Source organism: Daucus carota, chromosome 3 (genome assembly GCF_001625215.2).
Source record: "Daucus carota subsp. sativus chromosome 3, DH1 v3.0, whole genome shotgun sequence".
NCBI lineage: Eukaryota > Viridiplantae > Streptophyta > Magnoliopsida > Apiales > Apiaceae > Daucus > Daucus carota.
Window position 1 is genome coordinate 4,349,009 of NC_030383.2, and position 25,731 is coordinate 4,374,739.

The 25,731-nt window shown below is 35.1% G+C and overlaps 3 protein-coding genes across 14 annotated transcripts; 1 reads left to right on the top strand and 2 right to left on the bottom strand.

Annotated features, from left to right (window-relative positions):
- The first annotated feature begins 3,197 nt into the window (after nt 1-3,197).
- On the top strand, nt 3,198-9,920 carry LOC108214731 (uncharacterized). Of its 8 annotated transcripts, none has more exons than XM_017386892.2 (4): nt 5,006-6,365; nt 7,421-7,481; nt 8,080-8,461; nt 9,310-9,920. In XM_017386892.2, the coding sequence occupies exons 3-4, from the start codon at nt 8,081-8,083 to the stop codon at nt 9,766-9,768; spliced, it is 840 nt and encodes a 279-aa protein (XP_017242381.1). In that variant the 5' UTR covers nt 5,006-6,365; nt 7,421-7,481; nt 8,080; the 3' UTR covers nt 9,769-9,920. The 8 variants fall into 8 exon arrangements, 6 of the variants coding, with proteins under 6 accessions (XP_017242381.1, XP_017242378.1, XP_063946520.1 ...); XM_017386889.2 differs by having other exon boundaries at nt 7,425-7,481; XM_064090450.1 differs by having other exon boundaries at nt 7,425-7,471; nt 8,077-8,461.
- A 710-nt stretch (nt 9,921-10,630) lies between these two features.
- On the bottom strand, nt 10,631-17,720 carry LOC108214839 (glycosyltransferase BC10). Of its 5 annotated transcripts, none has more exons than XM_064090452.1 (12): nt 17,484-17,707; nt 15,862-16,365; nt 15,612-15,683; nt 14,083-14,181; nt 12,791-12,891; nt 12,624-12,695; nt 12,445-12,535; nt 12,123-12,203; nt 11,574-11,636; nt 11,358-11,480; nt 11,225-11,263; nt 10,631-11,134 (listed from the first exon to the last, which is right to left on the bottom strand). In XM_064090452.1, the coding sequence occupies exons 2-12, from the start codon at nt 16,192-16,194 to the stop codon at nt 11,006-11,008; spliced, it is 1,203 nt and encodes a 400-aa protein (XP_063946522.1). In that variant the 5' UTR covers nt 16,195-16,365; nt 17,484-17,707; the 3' UTR covers nt 10,631-11,005. The 5 variants fall into 5 exon arrangements, 4 of the variants coding, with proteins under 4 accessions (XP_063946522.1, XP_063946521.1, XP_017242542.1 ...); XM_064090451.1 differs by having other exon boundaries at nt 15,862-16,433; XR_010290388.1 differs by having other exon boundaries at nt 10,973-11,134; nt 11,574-11,632; nt 15,862-16,433; nt 17,484-17,711.
- A 644-nt stretch (nt 17,721-18,364) lies between these two features.
- Nucleotides 18,365-25,589, bottom strand: LOC108211142 (putative disease resistance protein At4g19050). Its single transcript, XM_017382664.2, has 3 exons — nt 25,560-25,589; nt 18,861-23,653; nt 18,365-18,746 (listed from the first exon to the last, which is right to left on the bottom strand). Exon 2 carries the CDS (start codon nt 23,637-23,639, stop codon nt 18,933-18,935), a length of 4,707 nt encoding a protein of 1,568 aa, XP_017238153.2. The 5' UTR covers nt 23,640-23,653; nt 25,560-25,589; the 3' UTR covers nt 18,365-18,746; nt 18,861-18,932.
- Nucleotides 25,590-25,731: the final 142 nt, after the last annotated feature.

The window sequence follows — 25,731 nt, forward strand, 5'->3', positions numbered from 1 at the left end:
TATATAAAATCAAAGTATATGAATATTATAAAAATGAATGAATTTAGATCTATATTTAGATCACATGGTTGGAATAAGATTTGGATCCCGCCTTAAATTTGAATCATTTGATGATCCAAATTTGGATCTATGGTTGGAGTTGCCTTACTAAACAAGTCATAAACAAATTTCTAAGGATATATAGTGATTAATTATCCTAATTTATTCATTTCACTGATAGGAGTTTGACTTGCTTAGACCATCTCCAATCTTGTCTCTATCTTTATCTTCAAACCAACCCTTCAAACTTTATTCTTCTCCAACCAATCCTTCAAACTTTACTTTAAACTCAATTTAATACAATAAAATATAGAAAGATAGATACATATATATGTTGTGTGAGAGTTGGTCAAATAGTAATGAAGATAAAGTTGTACAATATTCCTTCAAATTTGAAGATAAAATGTTGATATCTTCAAATATGAAGATAAAGCCAGTATGCGTTGGAGTTGTTTTGATTGCTCTAACTTCAAAAATATGAAGATAAAGTCATCCGTTGGAGATGGCCTTATACATATTTAACTGAAAAATTAATATAATCACTAAATATTATTAGGATAATCATTAAATGTTACTGATTTTTATTTGACTTTTATTTTACTCCCTTTGCTTCTTATTATTAATTAGTGACACTTGAAATCACATGTACATTAAGAATTATTTACAGCATATGATTTTTGCAATCTACACATTATTATTGTATTATCTTAATTTATATTAAAATAAATAAACATAATAAATGATAATAAAGATTATTATTATTTTTTACAAATTAACTTTAAGTTAATTAATTTTAAAATTATTGTCTTCACTAAGTAACTACTCCCTCCGTCTCTAAATACTTTTCCTGTTTGTACTTTTCACGTTTGCCAACACACACTTTTGATCGTTAATATCTTTCATTTCGTAGTAGCATTAAATATAAAAACTTCACCGTATTAAAGTATTCGTGAATACGAATCTAACAAGATCACTCATGACTATATTTAGTTTTATAGATTAGATGTAAATTAGTAATTTGTCTCATGTTATGAACAGTACCGACATCACAAACAGGAAAAGAAAAAAGAAACGAAGGGAGTAAGAGTTTAAAGTGAAGGAATTATAAATACGTGTGCCAATCATATGTACTTAACTTTAATTGAGATCTACATTGTTTTTCAACAAAGCAATTATGCAAAGTGCGGTTGATGGAGATAGATTGGATTTGATTGGATGATTGTAATCAGTGGAGGAGCCGGAGCCGCGTACCATATATTTTAAGAGGTCACTCATCCACACTCTTATCAAAATCAAATAATGCTCAATTATTCAAGATTAATGCAACATCGACAAATTTTAACTCACTCATCTCGTGATGTTTAACACTTTTAACTTCTGGTTCCTTGACATTCTATGCGGTTCGGGGTGCAACAAGCTGTCTCATGGTGGGTCTGGTTGAACAGGATGTAACGTAGTAGGATGGGTAAAACAAAAACTGGAAAAATGAGTACATGGAAGAATTGAAGCATATGATTTCAAGTTGGGAGCTGGATAACTGGAACATGTATGTCGGATTTTAGGTCCGGTCTTTAAGTCATTTCGGATCTTGAAATATATATGTATGTTTTATTTATTTGTTATAATATTTTTAAAATTAAAGTCAATTACATCAATTAATAAAAAAATTAATCATTAAATTTTTAGTAACTCATAAGTCAATTATAACATAAATTTAAATAAATAATTTTAATATACATATTTATTGACATCGGTGTATGTCATAAATCATTATTTCAAATCAACCCAGGTTGCGAGGGCAATCATTTTAAGTTGGAAGCTGGATCAACTAATCTTACTTCAAGTTTTAAAGTCAAGCTCATAGTTATGGAATTTTTATAACTCCTAATTCTAGTTGAAATTTTATGTTTTGGTTGAGTTCGAACTACTCAACTCTGCTAAAATCTAGGTCTATGAGCAGATCTAACTGTTCATTAGGAAAGTCGAGATCCAACTTCACAAACTCAATTCTATTTGGTTCGATAGGAAACCGAACTTCAGTTTGAAAAAATTAATTATATTTGATAACTTTATCGAGCTGAACTAAGTTTTACTACAAATGTGAGATATCAGTGAGTACAGCTCAAGTTCAACTAGGGATGGCCATTCACCCCGCCCCGCTCGACTCCGATCCGATCCCCGCCCCGTTCGGGTCGGGGATTCGGGGAATTTTTCGGGGGCGGGGCGGGGATCGGGGAAATTTCTATAAAAAATTCGGGGATCGGGGCGGGGTCGGGGATTGGTGTCTCCCCGCCCCGATCCCCGACCCCAATTATATATATATATAAATAATAATATATTTATGTATATATATTATACTAAATATATTATTTAAAATAGATAAGCTTTATAATATAATTAAAATTAAAATATAATCTTTATTTTTATTGATTGATTATAAATATATTATAATATAATATATTTAATAATATTAAATTGTCGTTTAATTATATTATAAATCAATTGTAATATGATTTGATGTTGAAATATAAGATAATATTATTTTATTAGTATATTAGGAGTTAGTAGTTTGTTTTTTTTATTAAAAAGTATATTATATATTATAAATTATTATGTTTTTATTAAAAATAAAATTCCCCGACTCCCCGCGGGGATCCCCGTTCCCCATTCGGGGCGGGGATCGGGGAGAAAAATAATCCCCGTTCGGGGTTCGGGGCGGGGTCGGGGAGGGGTCATGAATTCGGGGATCGGGGTCGGGGATAGCACTCCCCGCCCCCGAAGTGCCCCCGTGCCCATCCCTGAGTTCAACCACACTCAAAAAGTTATAAGCAATTCGAATTCACAAACATTCCTTCTTTATTCAACGGCTCGAGTTCGATCGAATTACAAATATGATCAATAAATTTATCAAATTTGGTTCGAATAGATAATAAAAACTTCAAACTCGAATTTGTCAATGAATATTTTTTGACTCGACTCGACTTGGTTTGTCGACGTCAATAAGACGATATGATAGATACTGAGAATAAAATAGAATTATTTGAAAAAAGTATAAACCGATTCCAAAAGAGTAGTAGTATCTGTCAAGTGTCAAAATTTTACACCAGGCTTCAAAAGAAAGCTGTATATAAGACTAGTTGCAGGACACAGAGAGTTTAAATCATACTACTGTATATAACAAGTGTACATGTGGGTTGTTGTTGTGTCAGTGTTAGTCTACAGTTTACTTAGTTATCATCAGAAATAGAACTCACTTTTATTCTATTTCAGTCAGATCACAAAAAGAATTAGTTATGGAAACTCCTGCTGTGATTAAATTGAACACCTTCAAATACAACTCCTCCTCAGTAGCCCAGCCACCAATCTTTTTTCACAATACTACCAACACTATGGAAATTCCACAGCTTCAGTTTCAATCTGCATCTGTTTTTTCGAACCCCAGCACTCAAATTACTTATCTGAAACCTCCTTCTGAGACCAAATCATCTGTCACAGAAGTCGCGGTGGAAGATGCAGAAATTAGCATCTTTGACGCGCAAAAGTACTTCAATGATACTAGTGATCCGAAAACTAGGCCTTCAGTTTCGCCATCAATTATCTCTACTCCTAATCGCGATGATGAGAGCACGATTAGCGGTAGCAATGTTATTAATCCTAGCAGGCTGTCCTGTGGGAGCGCGGGGTATAATCGGGTACGTTCTTTCCATGCAACTCCCACTGCCTCGTCCGAGGCTAGCTGGAACAGCCAGACCGGTCTATTGTCACATCCTGCAGGAGGTCTGGCGGTTTCGCTCCGAAGTGTGCCTAATTCGAATTCAAATTCCAAAATTCAGGAGAGGCTAAAAGGAGGTTCGGTTAGTAATGGGACTACAAAATGGTTTTTTCGACGAAAGTGTCCCTGCTCGGGAAAAAAATCGGTTCAGGTCAAGGAGCCCGCGGCTAATTTGTACACTAAACCGCCGCAGCCTGATCATCCGCATCAAAAATTAGTACAACAATCACAAGAGAGGATCAGTGTATCATCAACTCATAGTAAGAACTTAAATTCTCCAACAAGCTACGATCAATTTTCATCCAAGCCGTTTCAAACGCATCAGCAACAACGTCTTACAGGTTCAGCCAGGCCGGTTGTTAGTGAAACTACAACAGGCGGTTTTTCCTTCCCAATTCTGAATACCCTGTCGACAAAGCATAATTCCCCGGAGGAACCGCCTCGAGACTCGCTGGAAGTTTTCCAGCCAGTACTCGAGGAGCTTCCTCCGCAAAGAAAGGCCATCGGGGCCCGGGGATTCGGGTTCCCTGGGAGCCCGATCTCCCGAGTCGTGGCCTTAGACGACGACATAGCCAGCGACGCCAGCTCGGACTTATTCGAAATCGAGAGCTTCTCAACGCAAACAACTTCGTACCCAATGTACCGAAGGCGTGACTCACTAGACGAGGCCCCGAATTTCACTACCCGAAGAGTCTCCGCTAGTAACATCTACTCAAGACGAAGCGTAGACGAGCCGATGACACCTTCAGTAGCTCCCACAGAGTGTTATGAGCCGAGTGAAGCCAGCATTGACTGGAGTGTGACGACAGCCGAGGGATTCGATCGATCGAGTGTCACGAATTTCTCGATATCCGCATCCGAATTCGACGAATTGACAATGACACGCCAGGGCTGGGTCAATAATGGCAATGGCAATGCTGCGAGATACAAGAAAGGAGGCGGTGGAGGAGGCGGAGGAGGACTTTTAATGAGCTGTCGGCAAGAGAAGGCGGTGAGCGTAGGGCCGCAGCCGGTGAGATGTACGGTAGGAGAGGGACAACATGGAGCAATGGCGCCATTAATGTCCACGTTCATGCATGTGGGAGGTAGGGTACTTCAGAACAATAACAATAATAATAGTAACAAGAACAAGCAGTCGCAGCAGCCACCACTCGCACGATCTCATTCTGCCAGATTGTCTCGGGCTTTCGCGGCATAGACTCTGTGACGGAATCAGAATTTCAAAATACTGAACATAATATATTTTTGGTTGAGATTTCAAAAACTATTGATGATTGATTTTTGAAGTTCAGCTAAGACGGGAGTAGAGCCCGAAGTCCGGAGTGGGGCCTATCTCTAGATACCACAAAAGAACTGCATGCCGTGGCTTTCTTCCGACTAGTGAATAAGGTAAGGTCCTTGTTACCATATATTTTGTCCACTGCAGAGTACAAATTTGAAGGGGTTTCGGTCTACATACCCCTCTTGCCTCCTCATGCAATTGCTCCTTTATTTCCTTTTTGTTTTCTTGTCAAAATATGTACTTTTCATGTTTGATTATGTGTACACACTTGAGCATATTGTTTATATTTACGACTGGTTTGTTGTAATTATCAATAAAATCATTTTCAAGATAATCATACATACGTGTCGCTCTTTTCTTCTTACTTCCCAGTAGTAGGGTACAGAGGATTCGAATTCAGTCTATATCTGAGAGAGTCTATATTAAATTGTTTTCAAGACGAGATTGATCAATCGGAATTAGAACCCGGACGACAACAGATAAAATCACTTTCCATGAGCTGTATTCCTAGTTAGCGTCTATGGTTATAAAAATCTCTGATTCGGTCTATTAATCTTGCAAGTCGTCTCCCCGATTCGACTTTTATAATCCGATTGATTATTATAAATTTCTCTAAATAATATGTTATATAGTAAATTGAACCAATATATTAAATATTATTATAATATTTATAGATACCTGATACTCTGATAGATCCGTCCAATTAGTTTCCAGATCATATTATTTTCTGATCACCACCTCCAACGATCAATGTCGATCCCTGATTTTTACCACCACGATCGTGTCAAATAAATCTCTCAGCTTGTACTGAAAAAAGAACATCACCCATCTAGTGAACTCCATACTCACGACTCTTTTGGACATATAGGACTTGATTGTACACTTTATTACCAAACGGTGTATATCCTCCTTGATCTGACATGTTTAAGTATTATATGCTGTACAGCTAACAGGTGTTTGGTATTATGCCCTGTTTGGTAACAGGGAATTGATTTCAAATCCAAGATTTGTTCAAATATCTTGTTTGGCAATTTTAAAAAATTCAGGATTTGTATTTCTCCAATTCCATCCAAACTTAAACACTGGTCATAATAGAATAATTTGAAATGTCATTCTACCACATAGCATTTGAAATAAAAAAACTAAACGACACTCCAGCTACTCCTTCCCGATCCACTCTGCTGCTCGCTCCTCTTCTCCACCGCTTTCACGCCGCTGCTCGCTCCGGCCATCACGCCGCTGCTCGCTCCGGCCATCCTTCCGTCTTCGAAGGTGCAATTCCCCCTCTCTCTCCCTTTCTTCCTCTCTCCCCCTCTCTCTCTTCCTATCTCCCTCTGAATCTCTCCTTCTCCTTGTCTCTCTTGCCAACACTGGATTATATTGTTATCATTTTATTGCTTAATTTGCGTGTAATTGATTTCAGTGCTCACATTTTTGTAATTAGGGTTTGACATTTTAAATCTAATCTGTGTGTATACATGTGCGTGTAATTAATTTCTGTTTTTTAAATACTTGTAACATGTAAATATATATAATATGTGATTATTGTACTAGATTGAACGACTAAAAAGTACAATGTCGGATGAATTGAGTATTCGAGATTCGTGTAAACGTTTGAGGGATGATGAAGATATGGAGTTGGTTACGATAGTTGTTTGAAGAATATCTAGCAGGAGGGACTGGAGTTCTATGACTTATTTTTCTCTTTTGTTCAATTTAACTTAATGATACTTATGTACCAGAAGGCCGAGGCCCTGACCTGTTTTTTGATTATGTGCCAAAAGGCATTTGCATTAAGTTATTTAAATCCTCTGTTCAGTTTCTCCTTTTTTTTAAATCATTTGTTCAATTTGCATTGATTTTGTGTTCTGCTCTCCCTTGCATCTGAATCTGTTTGCTGTTGGTTTTGCTGTAAGGTAGCTGTTAATATTTTTGCTTAAGTATACACCATACAAAGCTGTGAACAAGTATACACTAGATTATCCAATGGCTTGTAATTATGTTAAATATCTGTAAACGAGATCCAGTAGCATAAAACTTGGGTCTGATTCTGTCGGACAATTGACTAGTTTTTTCTTCTCTGTCGATTTTGTAAGCTGATATAATACAGACTGGATTCTTTTTAAGCAATAAACAAAATATCAAACATAAAAATTGTGCTAGAATTATGTGCTATCAACTAAATAATTATGAGCAGATTTCTTTATCAACTAAATATCTGTGGCCTTAGAACAGTATATAGCTGTGGCCTGTGTGCTTGTAAAGTATTCTGTATTTGGCCTTAGAACAGTAAACTAACTCTTGTTCATATATCTTTTTTGATGGAGGCAGGTAGAAGCAGCCCCTTGTCTCCCCAAGTGCTAAACAATTTACAAATACACATTACAGGTATTAATGTGTAAAAGGAAGTTGATATTGAACTTTGAATGGCCTTGAACGTAGAGGAGGTTTTGTGCTTAAATAATTAAATTAAACTTGGTACTACTTGTCTTATGTTTTGTTGTGTTCTCTTCCTTGTAACCCCCCTTGCTCTTGATCTGAATAGATGGAACACACAGTAGCTTGTAATTTTGTTGTGGTCACTGAAAATGGCATCACTAACATGTGCAGACGTTAAGTTTCTACTGTCTCTTGTGTTGGTTTCCTTGGTGATCCATATAGACAAAGCCTGCACCTCAAATCAGGGGATTATTATATGCTTGTTACTTGAGCTGTTAGTTGTCAAAATCCTGTAGACCTTGGTTACTTCTGTTTTCTATGTGATATTCAATGGATTAAAACTATGAATCTCAGCTGTTTTAGTTAAAATTTTGAAATTATTCAAATAGTGAGACCCCTGTGAACTCATCATATCTGATTTTGGCTGCATTACTGGGCTGTAAGTATATATTCTCAATCACTGAGCGTGCTATTCAGGTTTAATAATTGGCGCTGCTGTATTTGTCATAATAGTCATTCTTAGAATGTATTATCATAATGGTTGCAGGATGGGGACTAAAAGACCAGGAAAAGAGCATTTAGCTCAACAAAATACCATGCCACAAGCTCCTGCTCGCAGGGGTTACCGTTCGTGGAGTACACAAATGGATGTAGTACTCACTGCAACTCTATTTCAACAAATAAATGAAGGGAACAAGGGTGATGGAGATTTCAAACAGCAAGCCCTTCAAGCTGTGGTTGATAACTTGAAGACGAAATTAAACATATCCTTAACTCCTACTCATGTTAGGAATCGTATCAAGACATGGAAGACTCACTATTCAGAGATCACTGATATACGGAACTACACCAAGTTTAGATGGGATGAAGACCGAAAGATGCTAGTTATTCCTGTTGAAGAACTTGAAGACTGGCAGAACTACTGTAAGGTATTAAACTCCTGGCCCTTTTCAAATATCAGTCACATTGTATTTTCTTATCCTCTGGTATATCAACATCTCATTCAGAAGCAAACTGGAAACACTTACTTATTCAGTTTTAAGTGTGTAGACAGCAAAGTCAAGACCTGAGAAGTAGCTACTCTGATATTAATAATTAAATATTTCCATTAGAGAGCAATAATTGGTTTTAAATGTAGTACTAACTTCAACCTCAGTTCAAATCACTGATGCTTGATTAAGCCATGTATAATCTAGAAAAAGAAAAGTATATGTCTGCTTCAGACCACTTCATGAAAACTCTGACTAAAACTAAGATCGTACCATTGTATCCGAAAATTGTTGTTGGTGCACTCTTTTCAGCTGCTTTCCATTTTCTTGTCCAGAGCTGTGTTGGCTTAAGAAGCCAAACAGATATCCATCCCATTGATATAAAGATCATCGCTACTTTAAGAATCAGAATAGAGGCTTTAGCCATGTTTTGCTAGAAGATTGTTTTAACTAGAAACCTTAGTTATATACTTTCGCCGCAATGAGCAAGTATTTCAGATTACTGAGTTAACAATTTTCTAAGATAATTAATACTGATCATCATTTTGCCCTTCACTTCTTCTGAGTTGCATTGTTTCTGTGTATGTTAAGTATTGCTTATGGTGCGTGGTCAGTGTCTTACTTGTGTGACTGATCAGAATCATGTACAAGTACACCGGAGGTTTTTTGTATTACATGTCAAGTCTACGTTAAGAAACAAAATTTGTAGGTAAATGTCAAACCGATAGACTTTAGTACTTGTGACATGTGTTTGTAAACAGACTGACTAAATTTGGGTTATTGTACAGGAGAACCCCAATGCTTCCAAGTATCAGAACAAGAGCATTGATAATTGGGATGATATATGCACTCTATTTGCATCAGACAGAGCAACTGGTGAGGGTGCCGAGCAATATGAAGAATCAGCAGCTGCAATGGAGATGGAGAATGAACTTGGCAGCGGCGGTGCCAATTCAGAGGCAGCTTCCGGGGAGTCAAACAAGAAGGTAAAGAGAGATCGTCTTGCAGATGCAGTGACTAAATTTGCCGAGTCTTTCAGTGAGTATGTGAGTAAAGCACGTGGCCCTCCAAGACCCTCTAGCAAAGAGATATATGATGTCCTATCCGCTGTTCCTTATATTTCTCGGATGCAAATCCTGAAAGGCGTGAAAAGTTTTATGAATGGCACGGTCGATATGTTTGAAATGCTTAAGAGCTTGCCGGAGGATGATAAATTAGATTGGGTTTTGTTACATATTGATGATTAGTTAGAATATTTTGTCTTAGATTTTATTTGTAATTTTGAATGAGATTAAATATTTATACCATGTATCGCCTACTTCAAAATATTATTTAGATAAATGTTGAAGAACACATGTGTAATTAAATTTGGAGTTATGATTAAATTTTTAGGTGAAAATTTGTTTAAATTTGAAATTCAGCTTTTGAAATACTAAGATATCCCAAACAGTGGATTTGGATTTCAAATCCAGGATTTGAAATTCTAATGTTCCCAAACAATGGATTTGGATTTCAAATTCTGGATTTCAAATTCTGGATTTGAAATCCTACATTTGAAATGAAATCCATGTTCCCAAACGGCACCTTATACTACTTCATACTCCCTCTGTCCCTCTTATTTTTTTTTTTTTACCGTTATCTTCCCCTACTATCTCATTTTTACCATAAAAACTACTATTACACCCACTACTTTCCTCCACTATCTCAAATCTATTATTAAATATTGATAGATCTCACTACTTTACCTACTTTTCATCTAACTTTACTCACCCCCTTCAATATAAACAATTGAGGGAGACGGAGGGAGTAATAAAGTTACACTAACAAACAACAATCAAAATGTCGCAACACAGAAGCCAAGAACCCTGCATAGAAAAATTAGCAACAAAAAAAAAAAAACCCTGCATGGAAATACAGCTGTAGTCTAATAGGTAAAATGATCTGTGTTGATCTTAATCAACGGCCTTGAATTTGAGCTTTTTTTCGCTCGGGTTGAGTCTGAGCCTAGAATTTTAACATGCAGGGTAAAACAGTGTTTAAATTAGATAAAGTCGAGCAAATCAAATAGCCAAGCTCCAGAGCTTGATGGCTCATTTCACACGAAGCAGCTCTATTCAAAAACATAACACAACATTAAATTCCACTAATGGAAAATCACATAACTGAGATTAGCATTTTTCGGAAGGACTGATGGATGTTTACAGCAAGAGGCGGCATTAAAATAAAACAAAAAGGAACTTCTCAAGCAGCTGCGATTGCTCAGCTGATCATCCTCCTTCCGGGGAGTTTTAGTTGCTCAGTTCACCCTCCATGTAGGAGCACAGTTGACCAACAGAAAGTCTAATTGGTCGCTTCTATGTGATCAGAATCTCATCAACTTCTACACACTTTCAAGACTTTACATATAACTAATGTACCAAATCCAGGGAATTGTAACAGATTCAGTTACCGTTGTCCTCACCAAAAAATTATTTACAGAAGTATTTATATTGTTGAATAATTAGAGAATAGGTGCATCAAATTATCAAGAGTTTCAGGGTAAAACTTCCTCCCAAACAGGAAGCAAGGCCGCTTCATTCCGTTCCATATGCAAGGTCTTGTCAATACCTTTCTCTGCATATAGAAAAGAAGACTCGCTTATACCTTGAGATTTGAATAAAGTACAACAAAAAATAACAGAATAAACAAGAAGTTCAGGTGCACCTTCCCATCACTTGTAATATGTACACTGGTTTCAATTGACTGCATTGAACAAGTTATTGTTCAGAATCATGTTAAAACAGAAACAGTAAACACATATAATGTTTTTGGTAAAAGCTAAACGAAAGAGGCATACGGTCATGGTCTTTAGAAGCTCAAATGTAACATCTTGAGCCCTAAATGATCTTGGGTGCCACTTCATTTCAGACCAATCAACAAATGTTACCGACCAGCCCGTAATCCCATTAGGATCAAACATCTGAAAGTGAAATATGATTGATTGATTGGCAGCCAATTACATAATCATATGGAAAAAAAAAATCATTACAGAACATGTAGTTTCAGAATGAACCTTAAACAAGGTTGGCAAATAATGTTCATCTGAATAGCAGTTACGGTTTCCCTCCATACCTGGCTGGTGAATCAAAACCTCACAGTCAATCAAATTATCAGGGGACTGCGTTTAGCTAACAGAAAAAGGAAAAAAGACAATGCAGAATAATCTACACAATAGATCTCCATATACTACATATCCTCTGTAAGGAACAAAAAGCAGCAGAAAATTGTTCATCTATCAAGCTGCAACAAATCTATTATTTTATACTCTTTTCAAAACTATTCTGGAAAAAACTCCGTTCAATTTGTGAAAATAGAGTAGCCAGTTTCCAGCCAGACCAAACAAAAACTTGGTTTTGCTATAGCCAGTGCACTCTTCATCACAATTGACCTAGTTTAGGTACACTATAAATACCATAAAATACAAGAGCATTATATTAGGGTACAGACATGCTACCACACTAGGGTATCGTGAAAACGGACTAATATTTCGGCCACAAGGGTATCCCTTGCAGATCATGCACAATGAGTCCATGACAGTGTTCAACTTTAAACAAGAACTTACCCTACAGTAGTGCTTGAATTTTGTATAGTAGAGATGGTCGGCGGTAACTAAAACTGCATGTTGCCTCTTCAAAGTGAACCACTGCAACAACATAACATTAATTTCGCAATTATATATATATATTTGAGCTTTCAGTTACATTGTTATATTTTATAAAAAATGAAATTCACAAAGTGTCATTTACAAACCAAGCACTTCATTTAAAAGTTAAAACACTGAGTAAGTTAAGCTGTTAGAGAATCTTTAATAAACCACATGTAGTGAGTGATCCACATGTAGTCTATAAGCCACATAATTCAGGGCATATATGCTTTGAAGATACCTGTGACCCTTTCCGAAAGTATTTCTTTTCAACTTCTGGAAGCATATGCTCAGAGTACCTACCAGCACCATGGGGACCTGGATCTTCCCAACTAAAGTATACAAGTGTGTGTTAGAGGGAGAGGGAGAGGGAGGGAGGGAGCAATTTGAAACTTCGGTTTGGTAAAATAGTCATCTTACACGTCTAGAAAACTGACATTGGCGAATATCAGGAAGTTGTACACGTAGTCAAAGTTATGAAGTGGCACACAACTGCAAAAAGTGGAATGGTTTTATAACTTATCACATAAATGACAACATACCCCTATGCAATCATTAATTACAGATATATATACATCACAAATTACCTATCAGATAGCAAGACAAATTGTTGATTATCCGGATCTTTAAGTGCATTTGCCAAAAGCCTCCTCTCTGCATCTATCATGGATATTCTTCCCCAGACAACCTATTTCACATGACCAAATAACGTGTGAGAATTCAGTACTTTACAAAATTTTCTACAATATACTGCACATTTATGAATTTGCCACTTGTGAATGACCAGCAGCAATACTCACGGATGTTTCAGTTGCCTTTTAATATGCATTCAAACAGCAAATGCCCAGAAAAACTCCAGTGTAACAATATTCAAACAATTCACATGGATTAAAAAAGGAACAAAAATTAGTGGATTCTATATATTAATTAATAATTTAATATATTCTACCTACATGATCTATCATATACATGACACAAGAAATGTAGCTTGACTCCAGTTGTTAAATGTAGATACTTACAAGTTACAATCATTTGATGGCTAATATAGTGCAGAAACATTCAATTTGGTAACCCAGAAGCCTTTTCTCCAAAAATGTCATAATTTTGTAAATACAGCAACACCTCAATTAAATAATCACCTACGTAAATTACACCACAACTTAAGTATTTTTACCTACAAGAATTGACAGTGTAGTTGTCTCCATGTAAAGTTATCAAGGTTAGGTATTTTAACAACATAAAAACAGAATACACAGAACCCTCTAAATTGCTGTGTGGTGACTATTAGGTCACTTGGTGGACTTGATATAATAACTTATAGCGGTGCATTGAAATTAGTAAAGCAAAGAAATTTTTAAGGCATCAAGTCACTAACAACTGGAAGAAAATTTTAAATCACACCTAACCTTCTCAATCCCTTAGTCACTAACTGAAGATCCCTAAATTCAGATTCCAGGATCTAGCTAGGTTTTAATTCTGCATATAGCATAAATGATAGATACACTGCAGTATAAATAATATAGGATTTTCTCATTGTCTATCCAACTTGTGCAGAATCTGTCACTGTATAAGATTAAAATTCAATATTAGTTAAAAAACGGATATACTAGACGTAAAGAATACCTACAGGCCCAATTCCCGACTATAATCTAATCGATTGTCCATTATTTTCAAATCTTTGCAAAGACTAAAACAAGAGATCACATCAAGAGTTCTAAAACTAACATATTAGCAAGCTTGTTCATGAATACAATAGTAACAGCATAATTTATTATATTACTCCTAGTATTCCTCATTACTAACATTTTAAACTATGAACCACGAATAAGATAACAGTTGTATTACTAACAAGAACTGGTATCTCAATAGGTGCATATACCTTTTCACTGTGAATATTCCGACTTGCAAAGTAACGACTAACATGTACTGGCTGTTCCCTAGAGGCGTGTACATAAACTGTGAATTTGTCCTCATGTCCCTGGAGAAATACTAAAATATTTTAGGAGTCGTCTCTGATAAAAATGTATACAGCAACACAAAGGCCTACCTAAATGTTCAGTTTAAAAGGATGGAGGTTATAATCTTATTAGTTTATAAGGCATGAAAGTAATGACAATAGAAAGGATTAGTGATCCATATCTCCACACTATAAAACTTAATAGTTGACCTGTAGATATGTGATTCGTCAAAGAATCAAAATTGAACCCACAACTATTTCTTAGGTGAAGAGAACATAGTAGCATAATTATGCAAGCATAAAAACTTATAAAACTCAAAAAGCACTACTTCAATGAGCACCATACTTTAAGGACAATTAAGCATACACTTGCAGGCGGAGCTATACTTATCCCCTAAGAAATTTGATAAGAATGACAGTTTACAAGATGAAATAAAATAGACAATGCAACTGAGCTCGGTCGCTGTGCCACAAAAAAATGCAAGTGAGTAAGGGAGTTTCGGATCAATGACAATATAAAATGTGTTATTTATATCCAAGTTTCATGATCTTTATTCGGATAAGGTTCTAAAATCGAGTTTTTATTCAGTATGCCAAAAATCCAAGTTCAAACTTTTTTGGATTTCGAAAAAAATTACTCCCGTCCCCCCACGTAGTTTACCTTGGGGGACGGGGGCTTGACACACATTTTAAGAGCATCTCTAATGGTGCTCTTAAATCATTCCTTAAACAATAATATAAAATGTGGCTCCTAGTGAGTTAATACATTGAAAAACGTGAGAACTCCAATGCTACTCTTTATACTTAGCTCTTTATTAACATTTTATATTTATTTTATATAAATAAGGGAGAAAAGTTAACTAAAAGAGAGGGAAGATTGGAGAGAAATTAATATTATATTCATAAATAAAAAAGTTAAGAGCTAGATGCTCTTTAAAAGAGGGGAGAGAGAGTAGACTCTTAAACTTTTAAAGAGATTCTAAGACTCCATTGGAGCACTAATTCTTAACTTGCTCTTTAAATTTAGGGTTAAGAGCTTGTTTAAAGAGCCGATTGGAGATGCACTAAGGCTCCTATAAAAAAATGTAGTTTTATAAATTAATTTAAACTTTTTTTCTGCTGAATAAAAAATTAATGTTTAAATATTTATACAAAAAAAGAAAATTTTAAAAATAAGTTATGAAACTATATATTATATTCACCTTTAAATGCGTGCCAAGTAATGGAAAAAACTGTAAAGAAATGAGAGGGACAGAGGGAGTAAAAGCAAAAAAGCAGGTTTGGTTTGATCCTATTGGGACTGGAACAGATTGATATCTTCGGATAGTATTTGTGTACGTAATCAACATCCTTAACTGACTAGGGTAAATTTTTGAAAAACCACCTAGCAAGGTTTGAAGCTCATTTCCGTTATATGTTAAATACTGTATAATTAAAACTAGATGTCCTACGCAACTTCTTGTTGAACTTTTTTCTTTGTCTGATACTAAATTTGCTCCCAACAGATAGATGAAAAGAATAACCTGTAAATTAATATACAAATTATTAGAAAGTTAAACAAAAAAATTTATGCTTTCTAAGCACAATTTAAAGCTTTTAGGCAATACTAAGCAATGAAAATCCTAAATAACCATGACAATTATTTAATTATAAGTAACACAACATAACATTTAACAATAAGATGTAGAAAGCTTCACTCACATGAAAGAACATATCCCACAACCTTTCGAAAGGTAATGGTCCTGGCGTTAAAAACATGAAAGCAACTTTCGGGATTTTTGGCTGAAGTGGAGGTGTGTGCAATATTTCACTAATTACAACTTGAGCTGCTGTCTCTTCATCGGTCAATTCCCTTACTGGAGTAGATGGAAGTACTTCAACAGAACAACTGCTTGAAGAAAATAAATTGCAGGCGACCGAACTTTTTGACAAATACGTATAGACTATAATCAGAAAAATGCCCACCATACAAACAAGAACAATCATCCATTTTCGCCTTTTTACATGTGAGCGATATCGTGATCCAGATGTCATTAGAACCTCTTTGCACCTACTCTTCACAAACGGCTCGTCCTCATCTATTATCAAGTCTTCACTAAATTCTTAACAAAATCACTCTGATCATTCTGTACCTTATAGCATTATAATTTAAGAAGGTAGAAGAGGTTCATTCCAATAGACAATCCAAAAACCACTAGCTGGGAGCTGAAATGTGCACAAAATATACAAGCCCAAAACATGCACGCTTTCAGAAAAATATTGATAACTTCTACCTGAAAATATATATTGAAAGATTAACCAAGTACTAAAAGTCATGTGAATGCATGCAAATAGGAAGAACAGATGATTTCTGCCAAATTAAGAATTGCTTCAGCATAATGGGGGTTTATACGCCAAACACACATAGTAGGTTTCAATTTTGTGCCTCTCTCGGAGCATGCAGTTTCACCTGCTCTTGGTTCTAATTTATAATTGTCTAGATATGTCTGGCATTAAAGTAATAATGAGCTCAGTAAAAATTTGTTTACACTATCTTCAATTCACCTAGGATATCTGGTTTTTTTAAGATATCCATCATCTACAGGTGCCTTTTAATAGAATGCTCATTCCATCCAAATGTAATGTAACCATAGATGGTCGAAATAAACTGCTAACGACCTTAACAAATACTTTGGCATTACCACTGCAGGTATCTCTAGTTGCACTAGCATAACTACATCATTTGCGTGCTGTAAATATGGAAGATGCTAATTATGCAACCTACACAATTTTCCTTCTTTTTTTGCCAAGTACCTACGCATTTTCACAGGTGCATTCACAAATCGATTACATAACATGACCTTTCAATTTGTTTGTTTGACTAATCCTTGAATTTGAAAAACATAAATCCCTAATTTATAGTACTATAATGATAAATCTGATAAATATGCACTCCCTCCACACCATTTTACAACATGTGCTTCCAAAAGAAACTCTAGAATACTCTCTTCCTCACATTCATAAAAAAAATCATCGCAAACCCCGAGCTCAAATCGAAAATCTAGTCCGACCCTAAACCCAAATTCAGATACCTCAACCCATCAGCCCAAATGCAACCAACTTGAGTAATCCACAAAACCCCTCAATTTCATAATTTATCATCTACACACTTATCTTTGTCAACACATATAAATTGCAGCATACATAGTTCTAGACAGTTTAAAAAGCAAAACAACACCACAAGTCCAAATTTCACAAACTTAAACAACTCCACTTGCCAATTTCAGACAAGAGCAAAGTCATCAAACATCAAAACACACACACACACTTGAAAAACATAGTACCTGGATGAGTAGGAAAAATCAAAGTGAATGGAGCTGAGAGCAGGCGAAGCTAATCGATGGATCTAATTACAAATTACAATAACAAATACTAAATCAGCCGGCGATATCGATTGTGTTTCTCACTCTATTACACACTAAACTATAGAGAATAGATACTTACAATACTTACAATACTAAGTATAATAATACTACAGGACAAGACACAAAAGACACAACTAGTGCTTCTAAGCAAGTTTAATGATGATGGATAAGAATGGAACATGTAATATATTTTTACATAATTATTGTTTTTTTTATTTCAATTTCTTTTTGTCAGGAATTTTATCTCAAGTTGTGCACTTTACCCCGATATTTAATCATATATTTATAAAAATTTTAATCAAACTGTTTTCATACTAAATTTTTATATAATCCGTTAAAATAAATATAAAAAATGAACTGATTTTAAAAGATGGATAAATAATATATTTATTCAATAAACATTTTTTCCAAACCAATTAAATTGATATGAGTTTGTGTATATGGAAAAAAAATTATGAAGATCACTGTCGATTTATAAGCTAATTTATTTATACAATAATATATTTGAAATATCTGTAGTCATAAAAATGGTGTATTTAATATTTTGATAAACTTATTATATTTGTTTGATACTGGATTAGTCTTCCAAGCTCTAGTCTGCATTTCTTGACTTAAATTTGTATTATTACAGTATGGTCCTGTTTTGTGCTGCGCCCCGACCCATCACTTTTGACATTGGAGAAGTGGGCGTGTAAAGTGGACTATCGATAAAAAATAATAAACTAAAAGTAAAAAAAATACAGTGATGAGATATCAACAACAACTTATAAGTTATAAGCAAAGCTGCAAGGATAGTTGAATGAAATATCAAACCAATACTAATTTTATACATACATGTATGACAATCCAGAGTTTTTGTACATAAATTAAAACCATTTAGAAAAAAAAACATAAATTAAAATTATTACAACAATGAGAGCAGCAGAATGTTATGAGAAGCAGCTGTTATGGACAAAACTGCAACTCTGCACTCAGCACACCTTTGAAAAACTGTAGATCAAAGAAATATTTAAAAAATTGCTGATAGATTTTGAAGACGTCCGGGCCTGACTCGATAATTTGGGAGACCCTGTGCAGAACTAAATAATTAATTTTGAGGTACTGTGTTATGGGACTATTTGCACATGTTATTCACCGGTCCTGAAAATATCGACGCAGGGCTTCAGAGTTCAATGATGCCACCTGAAAACGGATACAGTTTAGCCGTTTCACATGGAGAAAGAAAAGAAAAGTAGCACAAACAACTAGACCTACGTCGATATAACTTATAAGGATTTCTGATAGATAAACGCAAACCTGAAATTAAATGAGGAATGTCGAAGAAGAACATGGAAGTTCTCTGGATTCTACATCAGAGTAAGAGCTCCACTACTTGGTGTCTGTACTGCGTAAATCATCCTCTAGTACTGGACATTCCCTGACGATACTCTTTTTAAGAAACGGCACATTAGCTCCAATGCTACTCATCACTGGCAGTCCCCACAAATGTAATTCCTGTAGTTGAGGCAGAGTACTGTTTGATTGCTTGTCATTAAAGACACTTGTCATCTTCTCGCAGCATTTGACGTGGAGGACTTTGAGATTTGTGGACGTTGAGAGAACTGTTACAAGCTTGGGGCAATCAACAACTTGTAATGACTCTAGCTTTGGTGCAACACAGCCCACCTTTTCCAAATTTGGGAGAGCTCGTAAATGCAAGTTTTTTAACTTTGGCAAATGCACAGACTCATCTTCGAACAGAGTCTTCAGTCCATCACAGAATTTGATTTCAAGTACCTCGAGGCTCTCCAGCTTTTGTGATGCACCAAAGAGAGTTGGAATGTTTGGGCAACAGTCAAGGTGCAGACACTTGAGATTTTTCAGAATTCCATGGAGGTTACCTAGTACGATACCCTTCAGGTTAGGAGCATTGGAAACCGAAATGATCTCTAGATTATCCTCCAACATGTTTGTGTTTTGTTCTGGTTCAGCAGTGGAATTCATCTTCTCAGCATCAAAAATACTCTTTATGTTATCACATCTTTCGATCCAACAGACTTTCAAGTTCTTTATATGCTCTGCACCAAAATCCAAAAAGGATGTAATAAATGGATTATCAATTATGTATACAACTTCTGCATGATGGAGGATAACTTCAAGGCTTGCAGGGTTATGTTGGAATCCACGAATTTCCAAAGAGCGTACTTGTTCCATAGGATGAACAAATTGCCAAGCCTGGATGCAGATACTTCTGAAGATAAGCTCCATTTTGTATAGTTTTTTATAATCTTTCTTCTCATTGAGTTGGTTGAGAGGACTAACAAGAAAATGGAATTGCTTGAAACCTGTATCCCACAAAGAGGGATCTTCCAAGAGCTCATCAAGTCGAGCACAACTTACATATAAGCCATGTTTGTCGTTGTGAACTTCTAAGTCTACTGGCCAGCTAGACATCATCCATTGTTGCTTATTTACGTCCCCTCTTGTTTTCTCTGATTCTGTGGTGTCAACTTCTTGATTTTGTTTCCCCGTAGGCAATTCAAGACTTGTTTTTTCTGATTCTGTGGTGTCAACTTCTTGATTTTGTTTCCCCGTAGGCAATTCAAGACTTGTTTTTTCTGGTTCTGTGGTGTCAACTTCTTGATTTTGTTTCCCCTTAGGCAATTCAAGACTTGTTTTCTCTGGTTCTGTGGTGTCAACTTCTTGATTTTGTTTCCCTGTAGGCAATTCAAGACTTGTTTTCTCTGGTTCTGTGGTGTCATCTTCGTGATTTTGTTTCCCCGTAGGCAATTCAAGACTTGTTTTCTCTGATTCTGTGGTGTCAGCTTCTTGATTTTGCTTCCCCATAGGCAATTCAAGACTTGTTTTCTTTGATTCTGCGGTGTCAACTTCTTGATTCTGTTTTCCCATAGGCAATTCAAGACTTGTTTTCTCTGGTTCTGCGGTGTCAGCTTCTTGATTTTGTTTCCCCATGGGCAATTCAAGACTTGTTTTCTCTGATCCCGTGGTGTCAACTTCTTGATTTTGTTTCCCCGTAGGCAATTCAAGACTTGTTTTCTCTGATTCCGTGGTGTCAACTTCTTGATTTTGTTTCCCCGTAGGCAATTCAGGACTTGTTTTCTCTGATTCTGTGGTGTCAACTTCTTGATCTTGTTTCCCCGTAGGCAATTCAAGAAGCTCAAGGTGTGGTAAATCCAAGATCTCATCGGGAAGTTGAGAAGTAGTGGTATCACTCAGTAAAGTATTCAGTGTCACATCAAGAAAATCTTTAGTGCTTGAGTGAAACTGGCGGAGGTTTTTGAAACTCCTTAGTGACTCTATTCCATTAACTGCTGTTCCGGAGAGATCCAGGGCCTCTAGATTCGTAAGTGCTGCCAAATCTGGAACCACTTCAAGATGCTTGCAACCCCTGAGACTAAGAGCATTGAGGTTTTTGAGGTTTGACATGGATGGCAAACTTTGGACATTGGTTTCAGATAGATTGAGAGTTTTAAGGTCTGACATATCCTTTAAGAATGCAGCTCTATCATCTCCTGACAGGTCCACACCAGAAAGATTAAGCTCTTCAAGTTTAGGTAGCATTATATCACTTGGAAACTTTTTCAAGTCCATACAATTTTGAAGTAAGAGCTTTTGGAGGCTACCCGGATTTGGCAATGTGGGCAGGGACTCGATCTTTGTGTTAGAAAGGTCAAGTTTCTGAAGACGAGACATTTTCTCAAATGATTGATCTGGTATCACTTTCAATGCTGTACAATTAGAAGCATCCAGCTCCTCCAGATTTACAAGGCCATTCAGGTCTGGCAACTCTTGCAATGACTCGCAATGTGATAGTAAAAGCTGGCGGAGATTTTGAAGTTTGGAGAGTGATGGTAATTTTTTAACTTTGGTTTCTGAGAGGTTGAGTTCTTGAAGGCTTGTTGTGGTATCAAAGAAGTCATCTTCAATTGCGGACAATTGAGTAGAACCAGAAAGATCAAGTATCTCTAGCTTTTCGAGAGAATCCATGCATTCTAATTGCTTGAGCTTAAGACAGCGTTTAAGAAAGAGTTGTCGTGGATGGCTGATATGAGAAGGTAGGAGTTCAAGAGAAGTATCGGATAGATTAATGATCTTAAGTTCACCAACCATTTCTAATGATAAATCATGAAACTCTTTGAACTTTGTAGCCCCTGAAATATCAAGAGTCTGGAGACTAGTGAGTGGAGCAATGCTCCGCAGTCTATCTAAATCAGCACAGTCACTTAAAAGGAGATGTGTGAGCTTTTTAAGTTCTTTAAGCAATGGTAAGGTTTTGATCTTGGTTTTAGAAACATCAAGTATTTGAAGTTTCTTATTGAAGTGAAAATTTGTGTCAAGAAAAGATTCAAAAGAAGAGGCATAAGAAAGATCAAGATGTAAAAGATGTTCTAGGTTTCTGAGGGAACCTGAGACACTTTTTAAGCAAGAACACTCTCTAAGAATCAACCACTTTATCTCTTTAAGCTCAAAAAGAGACGAAGGTAATGATTCAATCTTGAGCTGAGAAAGATTGAGGCTACGAAGCTGACGCATAGCCTTGAAGAGATCTTCTGGTAGTTTTGTCAAGGAGGTAGCACCAGATATCTCAAGCACAGTCAAGTTAGACTGTAGAGTGTGGTCGAATTTTTCCAAGTAGTCACAGCCTCTAAGCACAAGTATATCAAGTTTGGTCAGAGCAGAGACTGATTCTGGCAATTCTGTCATTGTTGGGTGAAAAACAGCAAGAACTTGAGCTCCCTTATATTTCAAGAACTTATTCAAGTCTTCCACTCCAAAATAATTTCCATCCAGGAGCAAGGTTGAAAGATTCTTGCCTTTGTTGTCCTTAAAAAGTGTTCTGATAACACCATCTTTATGCGTGATTCTCCCAAATCCTGTCCAATTATCATCAAAAACAGTGGCCAATCCTATAGTAACTGTTTCATGAAATCCCATGTCTCTCCAGTCACTTATACCTGAGACCCTATTCCGATTAATGATCACATAACCACCCTCTAGTTCCTTCAGCATGTGGCATTCAATAAGCTCCATCACAATACTATGACCCTTCTCAAAAGCTTTCTGAATAGAACTTATGTTGCCAAGATAGCCTTCCAATATCCAGTAGGTTATCAATTCATTGTAATGCACACTTCTGCTCTTAAGAAAATAGTGCAGGTCGCCTTTGTATAAGAAGTCCAGTAAAATAATGCTTGGCAACGGGTCATATTCCTTAAAAAGTAACTGCATTACATTGTACTTGTCATTAAAAGATGAAACTTTTTCGTCTAGTTGCTTAAGCCAGGAACCATCCTTCCCAAAATGACACAAGGCTTTTGCTAGCACAATGATATCAGCTATACTCAAACTCTTGCATTTTGTATGAAAATCTTTAGCCCAAGTAGCCAAGCCCGGAACACCATCACCAATTCTTTCCACCAGAAAAGAAGATAACTGCTGATCGGCTAAAGCTTTCAGCTCAAACCTAAATTCATCAGGAGCTTCACCGCTTGTGACTCTAGTAACCAAAACCTTGAATGGAATTCCTCGTTTTTCAAGATGAAGCAAATTCTCCAAATCCGCCATGATATCTCCTTGCTTCACTTTACTTCCCTCATCATCCAAAACAAAAAGAATCCTCTTCTTCTCAGATATTGCACGATCCATCAAATCTTTAATCGTCTTTTCCTTCTTCATTTTCTCCTCCTCTCCCTTCTTCTTTCTATCCTCCTCTTCCTTCTTCTTCATCTCCTCGTCCTTTTTGCTATCTTTCTTGTCATTAGCAGCTTCCTTCTTCTCATCTTCATTAATCTCATCCGTCATCTCCCACTCATCACTGTACTCCAGTTGTATAGACATCTGGCGAGCTACAGTGTCGCGAAGAGCTTTCATGTCATGATCTCTACACATAAATATCCAAATGCTTAAATCAAAGCTACCATCCTCAACTGCATGATCACTTAACTTCTTAGCCATCCATGTTTTCCCAACTCCGGACTCGCCATAAATAACAATTGTTTTTGGTGCCTCATCCTTTAGCTTTTCATATAGCTCGATAAATTTCTCATTCAGTCCCAGCTCCATTGTATTGGACATTCTAGCTGGATTATCTACAATATTAAGAATACAATTATCGTGGCTTTTATTTTATTGGGAAAACACATTTTTGTGTACTTTTTTATGAATTGTATTACCAGTAATATAAATATAAATGAATAAATAAATAAATATTTGTTTTAAAAAGATTTAGATAATATAAAGATGATTTATGTTTGTGTTAATATACTATCAAAATCAATATATCAGTTTTATAAAAATTACAAATATTAACTTGTAATACATTATTTATTAAATTATATTTCACTTTGTATAATTTTGGAATTTTATTTGTTAAATATTGTGTTAGACTGTTAGTTACTCCCTCCGTCCCATTGGATTGTTGCACGCTTTTTAAGGCCTCAATAAAATATAGTTCCATGATGTTTTTTTTTATAAAAAAAATTTTGAATAAAAGTTTGATGTCTAAACTTTTATTCAGAAAAAAAATAAATTTAAAAAATATTATATTGCTATATTTTATAAGAGCCCTCAAAAATGCGTGCAAACAGTGTACGTTAACAATCCCACGGGACTGGGGGAGTAATTTTTTTCAAATATATTATCATATCCATTATTATGTTAAAATACATAATATTACTCCTTCCATCCTCTTTTACATATTTCTTTGAAAAGAATATGTATGTTAAGAAAAATTTAATTGAGTATTTGATTTTTTTATCTACTCATTAAATTGATTTATGTGTAAAAGATATTTTTGGAAAAACATTTAAAAAAATTATTTTGAAAAGAGAAAATAGATAAGTATGTTGGGATAATATTTTTTTAAGAAAATACAAAAAGAGGACGGAGGGAGTATAGAAGAAGCAATATTACAAATTGATTTTAACAGAATTTATGTAGTACCAACTTTTTAATTGAACAAATAAGTAGAAAATGTACATGTACGCTAGAAATTCATGTTTATTGTATAACAATTTTTGAATATGTATATTATAAAAATTATAATAAAGGGAGGTGGGTTAAAATAAATAAATGTAACTATAATTTATTTTTTTGAGAAAATAATAATATACTCCCTCCGTCCTTTTTAGTTGTCATTTTGACTTTTTGCACGTAATTTAAAATGATTAAAAAACATACCTTCACTCATTATTTTTGATTTTTTTATGAATAAAAATATAAGCTATACATTTTTATTCAGAAAAAAATAAAATAATAAGTGAAAGTATGCTTTTTAATCAACTTAAATTATGTGCAAATGAAACTGATAAAAAAACTGATAAAAGCTAATAAATTTAATAGAAACTTCTTTTTTCCATCCAACTACTTTTATTTATCTAAACTATGATTTAACATATAATATACAAATTAAATATTTTTTATATATAATATTTAGTCATTATTTAAAATTTATTATTTGACAACTACTAAATTATATTTATTTATTATTATTTGTAATAATTTACCAACAACAAGAATCTTTTGACTGTCACGTAAGACGTTATATTAAAAGAATAAGTTAGCGGGCTAAATATCTAATAAATAATGATATGTGTTTAAAGAATAATAGAAAAACATGCACATAAATATATGGTTTTTGATGATACAATTTTTAATATTATACTAGACACCATATTACTTTTTTTCTAAGATTATAAGTTGCTATGTACGGGAATATATGGACAGTGCAACATTTTAGCATGTTTAACTTTCTACTTCCCTGTTTGGACCAAATAGTTAGCGTTAATTTTTCAGAATTATGTTTTTTTTTTAAATGTACTCAAAATCTTAATTATAAGGATATTAATCACAAATGATCAATTTTAGTATACAATCAAATTATGTGTCAAAAAATTAAACATTAAATATAAACACATAAGGAGTAAATGTCATACAGCAGCATAGCTAAGCATATAAAAATTATAACACACAAGCAGGAGGAAGAAGAAAATGAACCTGAAAAGTATGAAGTACTCTCGAGAAGAAATGAACAAGATAAGAGATATATTATTTTATGAATCCACCTATTTATAAGTGGAGGGGAGGTGGGTGCTTGATTGAATGATTGATCAACTTTACACTTTTTTTACTAATATAATTGGCTTTTAAATGTAAATAGTAGGGCCTC

Coding starts and splice junctions, on each gene's coding strand:
- LOC108214731 (XM_017386892.2), top strand. CDS start 8,081: ATGGGGACTAAAAGACCAGGAAAAGAGCATTTAGCTCAACAAAATACC. Junction 8,462..9,309: donor ACTGGCAGAACTACTGTAAG/GTATTAAACTCC, acceptor GTTATTGTACAG/GAGAACCCCAATGCTTCCAA.
- LOC108211142 (XM_017382664.2), bottom strand. CDS start 23,639: ATGTCCAATACAATGGAGCTGGGACTGAATGAGAAATTTATCGAGCTA.
- LOC108214839 (XM_064090452.1), bottom strand. CDS start 16,194: ATGACATCTGGATCACGATATCGCTCACATGTAAAAAGGCGAAAATGG. Junction 12,696..12,790: donor TTTGTCTTGCTATCTGATAG/GTAATTTGTGAT, acceptor CACTTTTTGCAG/TTGTGTGCCACTTCATAACT. Junction 12,536..12,623: donor AATGTCAGTTTTCTAGACGT/GTAAGATGACTA, acceptor TGTATACTTTAG/TTGGGAAGATCCAGGTCCCC.